At 36.2% G+C, this 21,060-nt stretch overlaps 6 protein-coding genes across 11 annotated transcripts; 2 read left to right on the forward strand and 4 right to left on the reverse strand.

Annotated features, from left to right (window-relative positions):
- Positions 1–362: 362 nt before the first annotated feature.
- LOC149740041 (uncharacterized) lies at positions 363–3,833 on the reverse strand. Of its 4 annotated transcripts, none has more exons than XM_089871460.1 (5): positions 3,678–3,833; positions 1,213–1,497; positions 1,020–1,141; positions 838–958; positions 363–750 (listed from the first exon to the last, which is right to left on the reverse strand). In XM_089871460.1, exons 1-5 carry the CDS (start codon positions 3,734–3,736, stop codon positions 501–503), a joined length of 837 nt encoding a protein of 278 aa, XP_089727586.1. In that variant the 5' UTR covers positions 3,737–3,833; the 3' UTR covers positions 363–500. The 4 variants fall into 4 exon arrangements, with proteins under 4 accessions (XP_089727586.1, XP_089727585.1, XP_089727587.1 ...); XM_089871459.1 differs by lacking the exon at positions 3,678–3,833 and adding an exon at positions 2,569–2,756; XM_089871461.1 differs by lacking the exon at positions 3,678–3,833 and adding an exon at positions 2,133–2,292.
- Positions 3,834–4,713: 880 nt separating this feature from the next.
- Positions 4,714–9,979, reverse strand: LOC149740042 (uncharacterized). Of its 2 annotated transcripts, none has more exons than XM_089871456.1 (8): positions 9,801–9,979; positions 9,533–9,618; positions 9,117–9,209; positions 8,919–9,030; positions 8,320–8,464; positions 7,632–7,751; positions 7,086–7,206; positions 4,714–6,570 (listed from the first exon to the last, which is right to left on the reverse strand). In XM_089871456.1, exons 1-8 carry the CDS (start codon positions 9,856–9,858, stop codon positions 6,424–6,426), a joined length of 882 nt encoding a protein of 293 aa, XP_089727582.1. In that variant the 5' UTR covers positions 9,859–9,979; the 3' UTR covers positions 4,714–6,423. The 2 variants fall into 2 exon arrangements, with proteins under 2 accessions (XP_089727582.1, XP_089727581.1); XM_089871455.1 differs by having other exon boundaries at positions 8,320–8,467; positions 9,801–9,978.
- Positions 9,980–10,818: 839 nt separating this feature from the next.
- LOC149740043 (COMM domain-containing protein 2-like) lies at positions 10,819–12,236 on the forward strand. The gene is made up of 2 exons (XM_089871469.1): positions 10,819–10,973; positions 11,311–12,236. Exon 2 carries the CDS (start codon positions 11,325–11,327, stop codon positions 11,922–11,924), a length of 600 nt encoding a protein of 199 aa, XP_089727595.1. The 5' UTR covers positions 10,819–10,973; positions 11,311–11,324; the 3' UTR covers positions 11,925–12,236.
- LOC149740044 (cysteine-rich hydrophobic domain-containing protein 2-like) lies at positions 12,233–14,813 on the forward strand. The gene is made up of 5 exons (XM_089871472.1): positions 12,233–12,403; positions 12,926–12,980; positions 13,308–13,520; positions 13,723–13,782; positions 13,910–14,813. The coding sequence occupies exons 1-5, from the start codon at positions 12,279–12,281 to the stop codon at positions 13,958–13,960; spliced, it is 504 nt and encodes a 167-aa protein (XP_089727598.1). The 5' UTR covers positions 12,233–12,278; the 3' UTR covers positions 13,961–14,813.
- On the reverse strand, positions 14,405–18,701 carry LOC149740045 (uncharacterized). Of its 2 annotated transcripts, XM_089871381.1 has the most exons (16): positions 18,415–18,696; positions 18,168–18,305; positions 17,995–18,111; positions 17,802–17,890; positions 17,486–17,666; positions 17,318–17,406; positions 17,177–17,258; positions 17,022–17,108; positions 16,619–16,760; positions 16,381–16,552; positions 16,134–16,310; positions 15,752–15,914; positions 15,591–15,622; positions 15,400–15,509; positions 15,157–15,275; positions 14,405–14,886 (listed from the first exon to the last, which is right to left on the reverse strand). In XM_089871381.1, the coding sequence occupies exons 1-16, from the start codon at positions 18,502–18,504 to the stop codon at positions 14,800–14,802; spliced, it is 1,875 nt and encodes a 624-aa protein (XP_089727507.1). In that variant the 5' UTR covers positions 18,505–18,696; the 3' UTR covers positions 14,405–14,799. The 2 variants fall into 2 exon arrangements, with proteins under 2 accessions (XP_089727507.1, XP_089727506.1); XM_089871380.1 differs by having other exon boundaries at positions 14,405–15,275; positions 18,415–18,701.
- Positions 18,702–18,980: 279 nt separating this feature from the next.
- On the reverse strand, positions 18,981–20,957 carry LOC149740046 (Na(+)/dicarboxylate cotransporter 3-like). The gene is made up of 6 exons (XM_089871462.1): positions 20,850–20,957; positions 20,671–20,775; positions 20,174–20,381; positions 20,006–20,111; positions 19,753–19,946; positions 18,981–19,474 (listed from the first exon to the last, which is right to left on the reverse strand). Exons 1-6 carry the CDS (start codon positions 20,951–20,953, stop codon positions 19,346–19,348), a joined length of 846 nt encoding a protein of 281 aa, XP_089727588.1. The 5' UTR covers positions 20,954–20,957; the 3' UTR covers positions 18,981–19,345.
- Between the last annotated feature and the right edge of the window lie 103 nt (positions 20,958–21,060).

The raw sequence follows: 21,060 nt of genomic DNA on the forward strand, positions 1-21,060 counted from the left end.
TTCTTGCAGATTTAGTACATAATACCATAGTTTAATAATACAACTTCTTTATTAAACTATGATAATACCAACTACCGCTGAATGTTTTGACTAAAGTGAAGTAGAAACCCTCTAAGAGTCTAATACGATACTTCCTTTTAATTCTAACATTCCGTCATATCGAGTATGTTTGCTGGTTGCGGTTACAGCACTCAGCACTAAATAATCACAGGTTTCTAGAATATAATTGAATAGAAAGCAAGTTATATATATCAAGGGATTTATAAAGTATCCACTTACCGAGCAGCCATATTTAGCCTATACCTATAACGATGACTGATCGTGAACGTAATCAAACCTGTTTATAAACAACTACCTAAATAAAAAGAATTCAATTCTGTTTTAATATTTTGTTATACAAAAGTTTGCAATTTGCCATAGGCTACTTGCACAATCATTCAACAGCACAGCGGAATGGCGTGGCAGTGACACCGATCAACAGCCATATTATGTCTTTTTAATTAAGAAAGCATTTTCCCCATCGTCCGATGCCTTATTTTCATCTTTAACCAAGTATTTGGGGGCATACATTTAATCGGTAGCTCTCTCGAAAATGGGCCCTGGTTTGGCCCGAGACCCTGTCGGTCAAAGTTCTTGTTAGTATAAGGCGACAGTTGCCAGTTAAGTTGCCTGTCGAACTTTGTGACCACTCTTTCCGGGAAGTCTTTAATATTAGCGATGACCACCGACCGTTCAGTACGCTGGTCTAATCTGTTAAAACACACTTTATGTTAGACGTGAACGCCATATAGCGTGTAACCTTGGGCTGTTATTAATATAAAATAATGCACAGCTTACAGTGGTAAAAGGTTGTATTCCTCTTCTGATTGCGGTGGTGTTTTCGGCTGGCTGTCAGTTAAAACGACAACTCCACCCGGTTGACTTATCTTGGGTAACAAACGGTGTAATTTAGGTCCCTCTGTAATGAATCACAGCCAAGATTAAATTTCACATTGATAACCTCTTTCAAACAAATTTACCGTGGGGCCAGGTCTGGAACAAAATTTTTGCACGCGCGTTCTGTGTAATCGGTCGACACTTAGTACTGTTTGGTTTGATCCTGAGATCAGGACTTGTGCATGTTGGCATCGGTGAAGAGTGCCTGCACATACAATGTCTTTAAAAAATGGTTCATCTTTTTGGTTATTTGTCAAGTATACCAATAATGCTTACTTTGGATCCTTATGTATGAGGAAATGCGTCGCTGTACGTGGCTGTTTGTAAACATATTCCTTAGGTTTCGGTGGCGCAGGAAGCACGTCAGGAAGCCTCGGTAGTCTGTACGGCGTTGAAGAGTTCGGGTCGAGTTCTTCGTCATCGGGAACTCTGTTCACTACCGCCCTGGTTGGTGGTGGTCGTCTCAGGGCGCCTCTGGTGTGCGAGGTTTTCGGTTTCAAAGGAGAGCCTTCAGTTCTTGTATTGCGTGGTATTTGTTGGAACGACCGCGCCTGGTACCATCTATAAACACAACCATGGCTTAGTTATATTCGAAATCTGTTTACCTTATTTGAAACACTGCTATATAGTAGGGTGGGAGAAGATGGGACATCTTTTCATTCCATTTTCTCGTCCCATTTTGTAGTAAACAAAGAACATTCAAAGAACTATAGAACCGTATCCTCACGACTCCCATAGACCGTTGTGAATTGTTTAAAAAACGTTCAGGATATTTAGATATTATGGGCTAAAGGTGTCCCGTCTTTCCCCACCCTACTGTATAATTATATATATATACATTTTGTTATTCGTATGCTTTCTGTTTATTATTTCTATTCGAAAACGGAGCTTGGCTACATTCTTAAAGTATCATGTTTTCAGTTATTACCTTTCACAATCGTAAACATACTGATTTAACTCATTCACGAAATATGTGAAATTAGCAACATGATAGTAGTAATTCATCACAACAACTAATTAAACCGAACTTTCGGAACTCGCTAATAATAAATACTGCGCTTTTTAAATTCAAAACCAAGTCTTGTACGAATCCTCAGGCGCGTGTAAAATATCGAAACACCGGCAGGACGAAGCGTAAGTTTATACCAGCGTCGTTTTCACACAGTTTTACGGTTCGCATCGCATACAAGCAGTACCTTATTGCTGTAAACACCTCACTCATTGTAGTTTCTTGTCTGAAATGAGTTGTCATGTACCACAATAATCACAGAACCGTTCTACATCCCGCCGCCAAAGAAAAACATTTGCGAAATTGTTTTTTAAACACTCGTTCCCAATGTACATCGACTCGTAACTTAATACCACTGCTTTCATACAGAACATTGTGGAAAACTGCCACGGGAGGTCATACAACATGGCTGGGTCGCGTCAGATTTCCATGCGATACCACCAGCAATTGTCCCGTGAATGATTGCGTATATGGTATGTTGAAACGCTAAAACGGTTAAATTGTCGTACCTAAACTAAAATAAGTGACTTAACATGAATTTGCTCCCTAAAATTTTGAACATAGAAGCAAAACTGATGTTCCATTTTCTATAATCTTTCCGTTATAAAAACAACACCCTGTACCTCATATTGAACAAATCCATTTCCAATTTCTTTCGATAAATTCTCCATTCCTGTTCACTGCTGGTTGTCATATTTTTACGCTGATACTTAATATTAATAAGTGTTACCAGTTCATTTTCATATCTAACTTTTACCGTCTATATTAAAATAGGTTAAAGTTTGTGAACGTTTTTGAACTGCCTATATTTAGTGCATTAAACCAGTTTGTATAAAAAAATATGCCTTTAAATGCAGTTTAATTACTTTTAAACATTTCTAAATAATTAATCTGCACTGTTGTACCTGGCCTTCCACGCTAACCTGTTTTTACCATAAACACTTCAACACCACAGAAAACATGTAAGAAGGGCGGAGTTGTTTTTGTGTGAAGCGACATTGCTATTCATACCCTGTTCCCCAATGGGTAATTTAACACCTTATTGCTATATAACACCCAATAATGTTGTGCAGACTATCTCTTATTGAAAGTGTATATATAGTAGGGTGGGGGGGGGACACCTTCTATTTATTTACTTGTCTCATTTAGATGGCAAACAAAGAACATTTAACAAATTCGAAAATAGACTATTGTTAGTTGTTTACAACACAACCTGGTTATTTAAATATTATGCGCTAAAGGTGTGTCGTCTCCTACAGTCCCACCATATATAGGCATTAGGGTAAGAACACATTCCGATTAATAGAAATACTCATTAGTGATAATATTCTTATAGTTTATCTATATGCATATCCCCAGCATACGATAATCAGCAGACGCGCGTAGCCTGCGTAATTAAGTGTGAAACAGTTTTCGGTCGCCATATAGTAGGGTGGGGGAAGATGGGACACATTTAGCACATAATATACAAGTATCCTGATCGTGTTTTAAACAATTAACAACGGTCTATAGGGGTCGTGGGGATAAATTTTTATTCTTTATTATTCTTTAATTGATTTTTGTTTACAACCAAATAAGACGAAAAAATATATTGAAAATGTGTTCCATCTTCCCCCACCCTACTATATATAACATATATTATGGTTAATCCTTATTTTGTAAGTAACCAACCTAATGTTGGCATATTATTATATGTTGAAACATCATTACATATAGCATCGTATAGCGTCACCTGCGTCTTTTTAGGAATTCTTTCCTGGGTTCATCGTCCATTCGCGTTTTCTGCGGCATTCATCGGTACGATATGTATTCGCTACATATTGCATCAGTAATTGCTAAAGAATACAATACTGGTTTCAGTTTTACGTTATCATATGAACGCCTATTCCAATATCGAGTGGTATTGATTCAGGAAGGGACTTCAATCTTGTCCAGTTTGATTTGAGAGCTCAGTTAGAGCACTTTGTACACTCTTCGTGATTTCGAGTATGCTTGGTAATAAAAACGGCTTTATAAATTGTCAGTTTTGAAGTTAGTTTGAAATGGTAATTAAATAGTTGTATCAGGTTCGTCACAAAACTCATCGGTTAGCCCAGTCAATGAATAAGGTTGTATAGGGAAATATTGGCTGTGCACGCATAATATAAACTCTGTTTGTATATTTTCAACAACAGAGGGCTATAAATGGTGAACACGTGAATTCTATAATATAAAGAAAAGCAATTTGTGATTTCGTGTTTTAAGACTTCCCGAAAAAGACATACGTAAATTTTGCTAGTATTATTACCTTAACAAGAATGTTTTTCTAAATTATTTATTTGCTGTTTGGGCAATGCTGACAGATCAAATAATATAGTAGGATGGGGAAAGACGGGACATCTTTAGCGCATAATATCCAAGTATACAAATCGTCTTTCAAACAATTAACAACGGTTTAAGGGAGTCGTGAAGACAAAAAACAAAACATAATTATATATTGTAGCCCCCCATATTGTATTTGCGCAACATTTGATTTGTCCTATGGAGTATTATCGTCATGTATTGTAGAAACTATTTTTTCCTATAACCGGAAGAATACAAAATTAAACCGATAATAACTTACAAATTATGCTTCACCTGGAGTTTAATCCGTAACGTTATAGTTCAATGACGTCAAAACAATATCTGCTTTATACGGTATATAAAGATCTTTTATAAAGTGATAGATTGGGTATCACTCTATAAATGCCGACTTTGCCACATGGATAAAGTAACAAACCAACACGGAATTTGAACTTACGATTTATTTTTAGTACATTGCGTATGTATACATTTTGGTTATCGGAAAATTTTTATTTTGCAAACATTTTGACTTAAATATAGTATAAGGTGGGCAGTGGCGTCGATTTTATAAAAACGTAGGGGTTGCGACATTACACTATGTTAGCTGAAAGTAGGTATATGTAGAACAAGTAAAACCACGCATATAACGTGTGCGGCATTCAATAGAAAAGGTATGACATAAGTCTGGCAGTTGATTGCGGGTAAGTGTTTAAAAAACTTACAATATGACATGTAAATATCATCATATAATTGCCAATACGTTGATTATACAAACGCACTGTAACCCGTTGCGATAATGGACCACATCACAATACCGCGTATGACGTAACATTATTCAACTGACAGGTGCAGCATTGCGCAATATCTTACGTTAATTCTCTGCGTCACAATATTGGTTATAATGCAACATTTGACTTTAAAACTCGTAATTGCGCAACATAAAACTAAAAGTTGTTCGCATCACAATTGAACACGTAACAATTTTGTGTTGGTTGACGGGCGCAATGAAGTTTAAAAAAATCATTTTAACAAAAGTCGAGAAAACAAAAAAAATTAATTAAACATGCGTCAATCATGTTGTACAACACACGATCAAAGCTGCGTTCGCCTATCACCGATCAAAGGAGCATTACCGGCACCGCCACGATCTCCCTTTTAACAGACGAACTTAACAGGATAAGGTTTGCGAGCGAGAATAACGTTTCACATGTAGGCTAATTAATGAATGTGTGAATTGCTATTATGTTGCAATAATCGACGTGTAAATTGTCATTATGTCGTAATGAATCCACGCGTGAATCCTTACTATTTCGTAACAAACATGTTGCTTGGCTGAAGAAAATATCATATATAAATATAAAGCAGTGACCGACCCGATTTAGGTAGTTCATTTTCGCACGTTTAACAGCCAAATTACATTGATTTTACACGCAACTGTTGTTAGGGATTCATGGCATGTGCGCGTCTTAGAAAAAGAACACCTATTCCTTTAGTTTAATTTTCTCCTGGTCCGCGTGTTTTAAGTTTAATTCGAATTGCCTTCGGGAGAAAAGCAGCTTTGGAAGTAGACGTTAGACAAAATTTAAAAGGTAGAAATGACTAGTAAACATTACATTCTCACACAATAATATAATTGTTACTGTAACAATTGGCGATTTTGCGATTATCAATGTGACGTAAACACTTGTCTGACGTAACACGCAGCCGTTATAGGTAACCGCGCAGGGTACAAAAACGGCTAGTTTATGCGTTGGGAGAATGAAGGTGTTGCGTAACTACTATAAAGGAATTATTTGATAAAGTTAAATATATTTATTTAAGAAGAATTTAAGAATAATTTCCTTTAATAATTTGAAAATCCAGGGGTTGCTGCAACCCCTGCAAAATTGTCAGGGTAGGCCTGCATACCCTGCACCATATAAATCGACGCCAGTGAAGGTGGGGGAAGACGGGACACCTTCAGCACATAATATCCAAATTTCTTGATCGTGTTTTAAACAACGAATCGTGAAGTTGCGGTTTTATTATTCTTTGAATGTTTTTGTTTACCATCAAATAGGGCGAGAAAATAGATTGAAAAGGTGTCCCATCTTCCCCCATCCTACTATATATATAGCAGCAATATATAGTAAGGCTTCAGGGTACTTCGACGTAGTTTAACCTTCAGCATAAGTTGCAATGATCGCATCTTTAATGCCGTTCTTAATAACACCGTATGCTTTCGCCCATGCTGACAGAGTAGGCGAGTCGCTTGGAAGTTCCAAGTTCACTTTGATGGTTTCCAAGAGCACAGGGCCCATGTACTGTAACAAAAACAATAGCTTTAAATCTACAACGTAATTATATACACTTTACATAGTCACAGGCAGTTTTATATCGGATAAACTTAGATATATTCGATTTTATGATAGAAATACTTAAACGAAACAATTCTTGTAGGCGCGTGTACGTTTTTTGTAGGCGCGTGTACGTTAGGTAACTATGTTTTAATAAAACATAGCATAACACGCATCTTTTATAGTCAAGTATACACAAGCTGTTTAAAACTACGTCTGAATTATTCAAAGTTTACGTTGTTTAATAAATATGCTTATACTTATAGTACTGTGGTAAAAGATGGAATACGTCAGCACCTAAAAATATCTGGCCGCGTTTTTAACAATTAAAAACCCTTTTGTTAGAGCCGCAGGGCTACAGGATAGTTTTTGTTGTAAATACTTTTTGTTTACTAATAAATGCGAAGGTAAAATGAATTTTAAAATTGCCAATCCTCATCGACCTTTAACGCTTGCAGGTGCTTTTACAACATTAAACTCACGTCAAAATTCACGGGTGCGACTCCATGGTACGCATGCCTTTGGCCAAGCCACACCAAGTGATCAGTGAAATTAGTTGGTAACTCGATCAGATCAACCAAGCGCCCCACAGCCCGCGCGACCCTGTGAAGAAATGAATTTTACAAAGGCATTATTGCAAATTGAAACATACAAAAGAAGTATATTAAGGTGGGGGGAGATGGGACACCTTTTCATTATATTTTCTCGTCCCATTTAATAGTAAACAAGGAACATTCAATGAAATATAAAACTATATCCTCACGACTTCTATAGACCGTTGTTAATTGTTTAAAACACGATCAGTATATTTGGATATTATAGGTGCTAAAGGTGTCCCATCTTTCCTCACCCTACTATATATAAAGTTAACGCAGCCTTACGACTGTATAATAATGTTGTTAACTGTTTAAAACAAAATCAGAAAACATGGGGTATCCCATCTTACCCCACAGTACTACACATACGGTACGGTAATTCGGTACTGTAAAACCAAAAAAATGTACAAAAAAATTAACGTTTTCCAGCACCTGTTAGCGTGATACACCACGCGAGAATTGTTTCGCATTTGCTCCAATGTAAAACTCTCATTACTGGACAAGCTTAGTTGAGAAAATAAATATCGTGTCTGTGGTGCATCGTTAAACAATCTGCAGAAATACATGTGAATGTTTAGAACACCATAAGACAGCTTTATTATTAGGGACAACCAATAAGTTGTCTTATAGCTTCACAGTAATACGTGTATCGCGTGCATTATATCTTTTTAATGCCTTTTTGATCGGTACGATCGATTTCCAGCTCGCTGTTGTAAGCGCCGCAGGCAGGTCTTATGTAACGCAGCCTTGTATAATGTAGTATGTGTTGTCTTGTGTAACGACACAGATCATATACAGCTTTGGTGTAATCTTGAAGCCCTTATCAGACCACATTTTCGTTTCGTCCCATTTGAAAGTAAACAAAGAATATTTACAGGCTTATATATTCGTAGCTTCAAGACTCTGATCGAAAGAGCTAGGTTCATTGTTAAAAACAAAATCACCAAACATTGCATGTATAGGTGCTAACGGTATTCTATGTTTCACCCCACGGCCGACAGTAAAATATCATATCAATGGATTGACCGATTAGGTCGATCTGACAAATTTGAACGTTATTTTTAAACACGCTTATTGCAGCATAAACAACTTAAACATTTACGTGAGTAACTTTACATACCGATGAAGTACAAGCATTCCTACAGTTTCATAACCGAACCCCTTTAATGTATTCCACGAGTCCTGTATGTTGATAATGTCCGACCGCTTTAGTCCTTCGTCGGCTGGCGGCACTGTGGTACTCACAGTCGGTGCCACAGAACCTGCTGCTAAAAAGTTAACCGTGTTTACAACCAAAGTGGGTTGTCTGCCTTTAGCCAGAAGTTTGCAGATTCAAAGCTCTTATACGCTGCTATACCTTTGTGGGTGTCTTGCATCGTCGGGAAGACACTTTATGTCATTAAGTCAATTACTTCAACTCATAGTGGTCACTAATAAAGTTGTCTAAAATTATCAGCTATACATTATGTAAAAATCGCCCGCAAAAAATTACCCTAAAAAATAATTACGCACAAAGATAATTATTACCCATGGGTAAATACGTGGTAAACGTAAAGGGCACGAGGTGTGTGAAACAGACCACTCTAGAGGGCATGAGGTGTGTGAAACAGACCACCCGTATTAAGATTTCGTTTCCCCGCACGCGAGGTTAAAAAAGTTACACATTATTTCACATCCATGTTCGATGCACTTCCACGCGTGCGTTTCATGTATATATACCTGTTACGCATGTGAGCCAGTTCGAATTACACACGGAATTTCCGCAGCAGCATGAACAAAAGTAATTCGGTCCGTTGACGCATTGGTTGTTAGGATTTGGGGTTGACATTGACTGAAATAACAAAATAGCGTTAAATCGTAATCGAAATTCTAACAACAAACATTAAAACGATGAACGACTATAACGCTGTAATTTACCTGCATAATGTGATTTTCACATACGCCAGAGTTTTTACATCCCTTTCTAATATTTATTGTATTCCCACGCCTCCGTACTTCGTTGTAACAAACCTGTATATAGATTACAGCAATTAAGAGAGTTCAACTATAATAAGGGTGTGTTGCGATACAGAAGTCAGAAAGATTAAAAAAAATATGCCAGTACACATTGAACAAATCTGAGATTTACAAAAAATATAGCGTAAAAACAAGAACGACAGTTTAAAGTTAAATGACATCAACTATGTATACCCTCAGGTAAAACAACTTTTGGGGAGTCCCGACAAAAACGTCTATATGGAACGAGTTATATTACAGCATGGGCATTTATAGGTTGCAACATCAGTGTTATACAAACATAAAAGTGCACGTGCATCGGTAATATCATTTTCAACCTGGTTATTGAAGCAGGTTCTTAGTCCACCACTTCTTCTGCACACGTTGTTTCCACCCAAGACATTACATGTCCAACAATTCAAACCTGCAAAAATATATTTACTCGTAAGCGCGGGCCCAAGGTGTGTAAAAAATACCCACGTTGTAAAAGCCTTCGTTGCCCCGTCTCGCAGAAATAACGAGTTAAGCAAGTTGGGCGGGAGTAAATACGTTTCTATTTAAAGACTGTACAGTCGATGCTTTTAAAAAAATTGAAAATAAACTTACCGCTAACAAAGATGATTGCAAACGTCGAAAATAAGATAAGACCACAAATTATTTTCATTCTGTTATATAGATACGATGCTATAGGCTTATTGCTCCTTACAATTTACATGTAATACACGAGGCCTAATCGCTGAAAAACTAATATATACTTCTGGTTATCTGCAGTAAACGGGAACAATTTATAAAGATATGCTTTAGGCTATATATAAAAAGCCACCAGAATATTTCGTTCTACCCTCCTCTCTCCACGGCTCTATTATGCCACAACATGCATACTGTTTATAGCTTGTTGCACATGAAGCAATTGACTGCTTGCACTTTTGAAATCCCTCTTCAACTATATGTTTACGCAAACGCTGCTTCAATTCTCCATTAACTTGGCCCGAAGGTAACATTGACCCGATGTAAGAACAAAAATAAAGCATACGGAACGCGACAGAGTATCTGAAATTATTCCTATAGATTATAGACATATATTTTGCGTTCGTAGAATAAACACATTTTAATCAGAAATTATTTTTTATCAGAATTCACTGTTAAACGAAACCATTTAACTTAATGGAACTTTAGTGCTAAAAACTCACGCGTATAGTATAGTAAGGTCGGGTAATATGGGACACTTTTTCATTCTATTTTTTTCGCTCTATTTAGTAGTGAACAAATAATATTTAAAGAGTTATAAAGCCGTATCCTCACGACTTTCACATACACCGTTGTTAATTGTTAAAAACACGATTTTGATATTTGGATATCATGTGTTAAAGGTGTCCCGTTTTTCCCACCCCACTATATATAATCATAAGATGCTTATTTTGTTTGCTGAATCATATTAAAACTGCCAGATTTAGCTATATTTGTCGCGAACATTAAGTTTACGTTTCAATCGTTATTCTTCATGCGACGAATACAAAATATTTGCCAAAAGTGTATGATTTGATGAAATCATGTAACTCCCCCAATGTTAATAAATAAACCTATCGCCCTCTGGCAGATAAATTAATGTTTCTTTCTTAAAATGATGTCAAGTACTTTAAATAAATTTCGCGACAGAGAAAACGTTTGTGTAAATATGTTCCCGTGGTGCGGTTCGTAGTGAGATTAAAAGGCACGGCTCATGAAGGATCCTTGACTACGTTACAGGTTAGGCCGGTGAAAAGTGTTAAACTTTTAGAGGTTGGTAGTTTGGAGTTATTAATTGAAGATTAATAGTTATATGGGTTGCTATAGTTTTTACGTTTAGCGGCCAGTTAACGTCTTACGTGCAGGAGGGAGATTCTTGCAATAAATCAAGTGGTGTAAAACTATTATTCTATTTGTAAAATACATATAACATGTCGCCCTGTATCTTTATACCATTATCATTTTAAAACAGTAAAAACCTACTTTTCCTATTAATGTGTGTATTGTGATTTGCCTTATTATTTATAACAAAACTATTCTGCAATAATTACTTGATTTTGAAAACAGGAAGATCTTGGTAAAATAACAAGTTTGTTTTTCTTTAATTTAGTAGTACCAACCACCATGTTGCTTAAATTGTCCCCGGAAAACATTGAACATCTTTCATTTCTTCGTGAGTTAGATGATGACATTGTACAAGAATTTGCATCACTCGCTATTCAGTTTCTCACAAATGGAATAAAAAGTAAAATTTTCCGAGTTGCTGCGCAAAAGCTGGCCGCTGATCCGAAAGTTGTTGAAGATGCTGTTATGGGATTAATGCAACTCTTCTCTGAGGCTGCCAAGCACAAGACTAAAGCCGAAGACTTCCATAACTCACTGCTGACATTACAATTCAAAGATTCAACTGTGGAGCTTCTTAGACAAGTTTTTGTTGACCATAACAACACCACTCGAGCAACATTAGCTCAGTGTAGTCCAACATTACCTACATATGAAGACTTGGAATGGAGATTAGATGTTAAAGTTGCAACCCGCTCACTTCACCAGCAAATTGAACCGAGGATATTGCTTAAACTTCACACCAAGAATGGTGATCATAATGACTCTAAACTTTTACAAACTGACCCTGTTAATTTAATTAACATGACACGTGTTTTGGAAGAAGCACTAAATGAAATGAAGACCAAACATGTTAGACGAGTTCTTCGAAATATCACCTAACATAGCTCTGCAATCATTTACATATCTATAAGTTTTTAATCTCTTTTTGTTAAATCCAATTTTTTGTTATTGCTATAGGATGTTCATTATATACCTTCCATTTGATTTAGTAACACGTATTGAACAAATCAGTCACTTGTGGTTCTCCATATATTTCCTACAAATGATTTTTTAAATCTTGCGAAAATATCATTCACATGGTATATGATGTGCCATAAAATCCTTGCAATATTTTATTTCACTGTCTATTAATCTGTGTGTAACTTTAATAATGTTACAGTTTCATATATCTATATTTTACACAGAAGAAAATTCAGTCGTACAATTTAGGTCTGCTTTATCATATTGTGTAATATGGAAACAGATGATTTTAATGAAATAGTAGTGGAAGAAGCTGCTGTTCCGGATGCTGCTCCTGAAGATCCTCTTGTGATTGTTCCGGATCCAATTATCATCCGTGGTTCTGGTCATATCACTGTGTAAGTGAATATAACTGTATTTTTCCTATAAAATATCTCATCGCTTTAATTTACGCATATATATGGCAGTGCATTTTAAGTTTTTTACCACATTGATTTTAGCAATAGGTGTACTTATCTGCCGAATTAATGTTTTCTATTAAAGCAAGCAATAAATTCTGCCAAGTTCTATTTTGTACTATACTAAATACAAATCAATAAATTATCATTCTATTTTATTGATTTTTCGGTCTGTTGAGTTATCTTATAAAGCATGCCAAACAATGTAGTGAAGACTTACAGTTATGCACATATTGTTGTTAACTTGGTTTTGTCTTTCTGTTATGTTACTGTATAGTGTATACTGATTCTTAGTGATTCATACAGCCAGAAATTCAAAAATTTGCGGACCAAAACGACCAGTCTAGGCTATGCCTCTGTAACCAGCAAGGCTATCCTGTTGTATATTTCTTTAGCTGCTGTAATGTAAAATTCATCACCACTTATTTTGTCTCGTATTTAAAACACTTTTTTTCTATTTAGTTTTGGTTTAACCAACAAATTTAATACTGAATTCCCTTCTTCATTAGTGGGCAAGGTGAGTGAGAACTTAAGAACTGGTTAAATTTTTATCGTAATCGTAAGGTAAAAATTTCATATTTGTATACATAAGTAGAAACGGGTTATATTTTACCAAAATTTGAATATAATTGTTTCCATTTTGTTTGGTTTCGGGTAATATTTAACTTTCTGTGCAATGCGTTTATGGGAATCTTAATCTAAGCCTTGGATGGTTTTAATATTTATTTATGAAACAGTTTGTTAAAAAAAGAGAAACGGCTTTGCCTCATTAAATTTGCATATAAGCTTATGTATGGATTGTCTGTGAATTATGATTATTGAAACATTCAAACAAACTGTGCAGGTTGCACCTGAGGAATACAGCAGCACAATAAGCAGGGTGAACAAAATCCTTGATCGAATGTTGGCTGTCAATTTTCGGTGGTTGGTTTTAGGTTGCTTATGTTGCTGCTGTACTCTTGGCTGTTCTGTTTGGCCAGTTGTTTGTTTAAACAAGCGTACAAAGTCAAGTGTCAGTAAAGCACTGGGATGGGAGAATCGACAACTATATCATAAGGTTGCAAGATTTACTATATTTTTCTTTGTCTCTGAATATATATTCAATGGGTTGGACCAGTATAATGATAAACCAATTCATTTCCTGTGACATTTGAATCTAAAACAGTGACTGTTTAATTCCACATCCAGCCGATCAATCCACAGTTACTAGGTTAATAGTGATTTTCCTCCCATGAGGTTTAATATTGAACTATTGACAGCTTGGTCTACAGTGGAGACTTCAAAAAAGAAAACTAACCAACAACAACATGATGGAATATGTGAGTGAACTAGGCAATATACTGTAAAAGTGGAATTTAAAGTTTTTGAATTTCTGGCAAAATTTAAAGAATCTAAATGGATGTTTTTTTTTGTTTTTTTTTAAAACTAAAAACTACTTTGTTTTAGGTGCTAGTAATAGAACATTTACCAAAACTACCAATTTACCAACCGGACTGAAAATACTGCACAAGTTTGATTGGTCCTTGATTTACCCCCTTCATACACCTTGTGTGGCATTAGGGGTCTTAGTTTTCTTTCTGGACACAGTGACAAGGGAACTTCAGGATATCTTTTTCTTGAGATATCTCTTCTACCTCCCTTTATATTTACACATCATGAAGACATTCAGCTGTCAGTTCTCAGTAAATTCAAATTGTCAGTTTTTGGCAGCTCTTCCTTTCCACCAAGCATGCTGGCATGCTATCTTTGAACATTTACTTTTCCAATCGGCAGAATCATGTATTTTCTTATTGGATACAATTCATACATACAAACAGTTTCATAGCAAAGTTACTATGGTGTAAAATTAAACTGTACCGAAAAGTGAATAAGCAAGTTTTACCACTTTTTTAGTGGTTTTATCATTCCCTTCACATCTTACTTTTCTCTAAGAAGATGTTAAGGTGAAGTTCATAATGTACAGTTATAACAAAAATAACCATGTTTTCTGTTGCAAAAGAATTTTCTGTTGGCTTTTAATTAAGACACTCAGGTAGTAAAAAAATGTTGACTGTCGTATTTATCAGTTACCTATTGGTATTTTACTTTATCATTGCATATTCATACGACTGGCAACTTGTCAACAGATTCAAAATCTAATTCACTTTGTGGAAATGCAACTACTTTTATAACTTCTAACAACCGATAAAGTATTACAGGCGAAAATGCATTGCGGAAAAAACAACGTGGTAATTGTGTCACCTTTTTGTGCTAGATCAATTAACACCGTCTAAAATTCATGCTGTACTTTATTACAATTATGTAAACCGGTCACAATTTTATATTAAAATTAGCGACTAACACTTCAAAAGATATTTTCTTCGTTTTAAGGCCTTTTCAGCTGCAACACAATCGTGCAGGTACTTTTCAGATACAACGGGAACCTGCAAAGATATATAGCAGGGTGGGGGGGGGGAGAGAACGTCTTAGCACTTATTATTTAAATATCCTGATCGCGTTTTAAACAATTAACAACAATCTATGGAAGTCGTGACGTGAGACGGTTTTATAATTAACTGAAACTTCTTTATTTAGTACCAAATGGGACGAGAAAATAAAACTGTCCCATCTTCCCCTATTCTGCTATATGTGGCTGTAGTACTGTAATAATTTGTGCAGACATAAGTTATCAACCTGCTCGTTTTATTTGTTACCTTATTCTTTATAGCGTCCAAAAACAGCTGCGATTGGCGTTCGAAATCGGATTGACTGCAAACCATTAACACGTTGGCATTTTGAGGGCCGTAGGATCGAAATGTTGTAGCGCTGGACACTGAAACGTGTTTAACAGTTGCAAAAATAGCTTACTGTGTATCTTTCCCCAGCATACATCGATGGGCAAATATCGATAGTATGTTTTACCATGTATGCCTATACAGGAATATTATTTTACCTACCTGGTCTTGCACCTAAGTTTGAGATAAAGCTTGCTAACTGCAACTGATCTTCACCCACTTTCTTTCCTTTTAATTTTTCAGAGATTATAACATTGTAACCCTTGAGGAATCTAAGAACAACAAATGTTTTACTATGTTTTTAGGATGTTAATATAAATACAGAGCATATAGCAGCATACTATAGAACTCACGGAATCTTTCTTTGTCGTTTTCCTTTTAGTGTCTGTTTAAAAATAAAAGTTTAAAATAGAACTTTTATCTGTTTGTTTTGAAACATCTTCTAGTGTTAGTTTTATTGAATGCGTATAAAACTAAAAAATAGTTGTGATTTTCTTCTTTAGCATATACTTACCCTGCGTACATTCCCAAGCTTGTTTTCAATTATCGGATGCATAAATGGTTGTTTCAAGTCCGAGCTAAAAACTCCATTTGCAGTTGGCATTTCTTTCTCAAATGACGACCCCATTGCGGCGAATGCTCCCCATAATTTCGTATTAAAACTTTGATCATGGGCGCTTAACATATACAAAAAAAAGTTAAATCATAATTAAAAACAATGAAAAGCAGAGTTCGGGTGATGGTTAAATATTATTTCCGGTTATAGGCTAGGTTGTATTGACTACCCAGGAGGTTTAAACTTAAATGTTTTTAGCTGGCAACAAATAAAAGTCAAGTAACCGTCAATATTGGGCGCCAATATGTTAAAATAAAAATATACATGTGAAGTGTTTTACTTTTCGATAGTCATTTGAGCGTGTTGAAGGTGTTTCAGGTAAACGTTGGATTTGTCCGTTAACTGTTCTCTGTATAAGTCATTTTCATCAAGGCAACGAGTAGAGTTATCCATCATTCTTTCAATGAATCTTTGTGATGTTAACAACTCCTCTACAGCGCTAGCTTTGTCCCCATTCCTATATCACGAACATTTTACTGATGCATGTTACTGCAGGTTTGATATACAAACACTACTATACGCCTTACTCTATGTAGTTTATCCTGATGCCGTTGAAGCATTTAGCCACCTCTTTTTTGCACCGTTCTTCGAATACCTTTGAGATACTTTCACGGATTGACACCCATGATGCATCAACCTCGTTTTTGCTGCTAACGTAAGCAATCATCGATTCTCGATATTTCTGCAGTTCCTCCGGCTCTGCGATAAACATTACAGTGTTTGATTAATGTTATCACTTTAACAAAATTAAATCGACTTCTTCACCGTGTTCTGAAACTCCGTATTCTATGGCTGCTTCTTGCATGGATTTAACACATAGTTGGACAGAATCGGTGAAACTTCTTGGCGAAAGTTTTCCATCTATAAAGCTGATGTCCAGACTCAAGATGATGTTCCCATCCAATTTCTTGAATTGTGGAAAAGCAAACACATTAGGGTATTATATAGTAGTGTGGGGTAAGATGGGACATCTTTAGCACATAATATTCAAATATATGCTGATCGTTTTTAAACAATTAAATGTCTTTGGGAGTCGTGAGGAAACGGTTTTATAATTCTTTGAAATTTTTTTGTTTCCCATAGATTGTAAAAGGCGTTCCATTTTTCTTCATCATACTATATGCAAAATTAGACATTTTAATAGATATGAGTGCATATATAACCAAACCTTGTAATCTTCTGGTAACTGCAACCGAAACAAAAGGTTTTTCTTAATGCGGTTTGGAAGTGAATGGATAAACGTGGTTGTTGTCACCTAAGTAACAGAATTTAGGTTTATCTATTTCTTCACATCCCCATGCCTTCACTTTATAGCCTATATACCTGATTGCCGGTATCAAGTTTTATTTCAACTTTCCTAAGCGCAGTCGCCACCACTGTAATGTCAGTTATAAAAGTCGCCTCTCTTAAAATAATAACAACCGTCAAAAAGTGTTAAAGCAAACAGGAATATTATCCACTTACCTTATTATTTGTGGGATCATCATGTCTGCCTCAAAGTCTGTTTGTACATTCACCCAGTAAAACGCGTCACTTCCAAGATGATAAGAAATCTTTTTATATTAATCAATATATATAAATGACTGTAACGCTGTAATGGGTTTTAGGAAACAATTCGTATTATAGGAATACCTCGTACAGTAAACCAGGCAGATATCCTTCAACAGTAATGGCTGAGAGTGGAACGCAAGATTGTCCGCCTTCTTGTGATTTCTCTCGATATTCCGTGATCAACGGCCCTGCTTCGGTAATCCCACAGTTGGCTGCTCCGTCCGTGAAAAGAATGATCGAATCACGAGAATGACTTCGGTCTCTTTAGAAACCAGTTTCGTTTTGGTTATACTTTATAACAGGTCACGAATAAAAGAGTTTTCTTATACGCGTATGGTTTTTATGGTAAAACAGTTTACGGCTTATTGCGTAAATTAAACATAACCCGTTGACTTACTTTATTAGGTCCAATGCCAAGAACAAGCCAGCACTGATATTTGTTAGACCTTCGGTTCTAAGAGTTTGCACGGCTCGCGTGGCTTTTTCCTATTACATATTATGCGGTTAGCATCAAACCGTAAGAGATAGGTACATATTAATTAAATTAGTTTTATTGGTTAATCACAGCCTTATATACAGCCTGTGCTTACCTTGCCTTGCTTGTTCATTTGTGTGAGTCGTAACACTACGTGGGCATCATTGGAAAAGGCAACGATACCGAGCCATGAATAAGTCGCTGCCTTGTTTATAAACAGCCTTGCAAAAGTCTAAAAGTAATTACTTACAAAATTATGTCTGTTTTAAATTAATATGCTAACGATACCTTCATTCTTTGCATTAAAGTTTGACCACCCGCAACAGAGTCCATGCTACCACTGACATCTATCACCAATACGTATCTTTTACAGACCGCCTTCCTCTTCCATCCAGTAGCTTCCATTTCCAGAACAACATCCAGATCCTAACCATGCAAAATATTCCACAGTTTACGACACACACGGAGAAACCGACCGTTTTATTACATTCTAGTAATAGTATATTAAGACCGAAGCAAAAGAGAATCACAGCACCTTTTCAGATGTATTAATCTGGCAGAAATAATTTGTTCGCAGAAGGTCTTGACTTGAACCATCGGGTTGTCTTATTATATTTACATTCATGACGTCACTTAAGCCTCCTCACCTTTACTGATTAATCGGAATATTATATTCTATATTCTATAATAAGTTGTAAGTACTGTGGGGTAAGATGGGATACCGTTTGCATATAAACCCAATATTTGCTAATCGTGTTTTGAACAGTGAACAACGCTTTCAACAGTTACGGGGCTACAGTTAAATACTTTTTTGAATATTCTTTGCTTATAAGCAAATGGGAAAGGCGAAGGATAACATGTCCTATCTTGCCCTTCTCCATGTCCTATCTTGCCCTTTCCTATATGTTCTACGGTAACTTTATACATTAATTATATTTTAAAAAACTAAAGCTTCTTGGGGTAAAGTAATCTGAGCCATAGGACCGAACTTAATTCAAGACTAGCTTTGTTTCAAAGTGCGAGGTAATACAATAGGTTGTGTTGACGAAACTTTTACAAACAAGCATATCAGTATAGCTGTGTATTCGAGTAGTCGGGCGGTCACAAATGTCATTTAAATATACACCGCTGGAGTGGTTGTTGGTTTCGGGCATATTGTATCCGACATATTTGTTTTAGACTGAGCAACTCTTTCTAGTGTGTGTTTTCATAGTGAACAACAATGCGAAGGTCGGTAAAATGAAAATAGTCAGCTCAATGCGTTACGTTCGATCCTCACCAACAAGTTTAAACGAAGGTTTCTTATGACCCAGCATTCAAGCTATTCAAGCACAAAACTTTCCTGACTAACGCGTTTAACCAAGATTGTATACAAACGCAGTTCCTTTGCTATGTCTAAAGCATATATTTCCACCGTGACACTTTTTATTTTAGGCAACAATCCTATCATTTAGGTTTCTTATGATTTATTTTAGATCAGTAATATTGGTGAACGAGCTGAGATCATTTAGGTGGAACATCGCAACTCCTGTAGTGTTTAAAAATCCGTTGAGAATGAGCACACATATAAAGTTGAGCACCAATCCGGTGGAAATCTGAAAGTGGGTTATTGTTTATAGGATTTTAGAATAAGGCAAAACTCTTCTTAAATCTTTTGGCTTGGCCTATATAGGTTGGGGTATAGTGGGTCAATTTCGCACAGAATCTCTGGTCCAATGACGAGTCTCGCTGTAGGAAATCACCCGTTAAAAATGGATTGTTCATATGGCTTCAACCATACACCAGTATTTAATCGTAGATACTTCTCAGTTTGATTCACGTAAATACGTCTGTATACAAATATATAATTATATTTCACCTACACAGAGCTTACCAGATCTTTTACTTTTAGTCCGCCAAACGAGAAGGCGATTGCATTTGGAGGTGTAGCTACTGGTAGTGAGAAGGCAAATGAGCAAGATATGGTGGCAGGGATAGCAATGTATAGAGGATGTATACCAGAGTGTGAGGCCAGACGACACAAAATTGGAAGAAATAGGCTTGCAGTGCTTACATTGCTGGTGAATTCTGCACATAAGACATACTTTATGAATACATCATCGCATCTAAGGCAGACTTAGGTTTACCTGTGACGAAAGACAATGTTATTGAGATGATCAAGGCAAACGCAGCAGGCGATATTTCACTCAATCCAGATATGGCGTCCCCAACCCAGTAGGATAGCCCAGACTCCTATATAAAAATTTTAAGTTACACACGCAGTGTCTACTATAGTCATCAACAACACACATCACCTCGCATACTCTTGCCAACGCGAGTCCTGCTCCGATAAGAAAAAATACATCCCAGGCAAAGTTTTCCCGAAGTGTTTTCCACTCCAAAAGCGGAGGAGAGGCAACTGGGAGCTCACTTGGGTCCTCCGACTTTCGGAAAGGATTTTTCGACGGGAAGATAAGGAGACTAAAGCTTATCAACATGGCTGATGTAGAATCCTTCACCAACCTGTAACGCCACACCACCAAATAATTAGTTATTTATAAAATTGCTTATTGCAGTTAACCATTTTAAGACATAAAAGTACAATTTTATTTAAAAACTAGAATCTTGTGTAAAACCTACTTCACCAATGTAGGTCGTACAAGTTAACTAATTCTGTTAACAAAGTATGTTTAATGCATTACGAGATAAGAGTGTTTCACTACTATACTGGAACGTCATTCCGGTTTATTTCAAATATTTACCAAGCTTACGAAACTAAAGTTTGGCCTTAAATTTACCACTGTTTACTCACCCTCCTGGAAATATATCTTTCCACCCAGTGATAATTTTAGGATCTCTGGTTAACCATAATACGGTCAATACCACGAAGTGAGCGAGTACAGCCATCTCCCCAAACCTATACACATAACAACACTTAACCATATACGCCCTTCACATCAACAGTGGTGCTAAACACCTGTATATACTTACGATATGGGACCTAGTTTTTTGTAGGAATTGACAATGTAGGTTTTCACTCGGTTGTCTTTCTGTTTATCACCCTTCTGCCAAAGCTGTCTGTGGTGTCGAAACATGGCGAAGTTGAATTACTTAGATAAATACCCTTTATAGATCATAGGCGTAACATAGTCAGTTGCATAATCTAGAACACTTGTTCTATTAGACTTTAAACTTAACCACG

This window comes from Ciona robusta, chromosome 2 (assembly GCF_009617815.1).
Source record: "Ciona robusta chromosome 2, ASM961781v2".
NCBI classification, from domain to species: domain Eukaryota; kingdom Metazoa; phylum Chordata; class Ascidiacea; order Phlebobranchia; family Cionidae; genus Ciona; species Ciona robusta.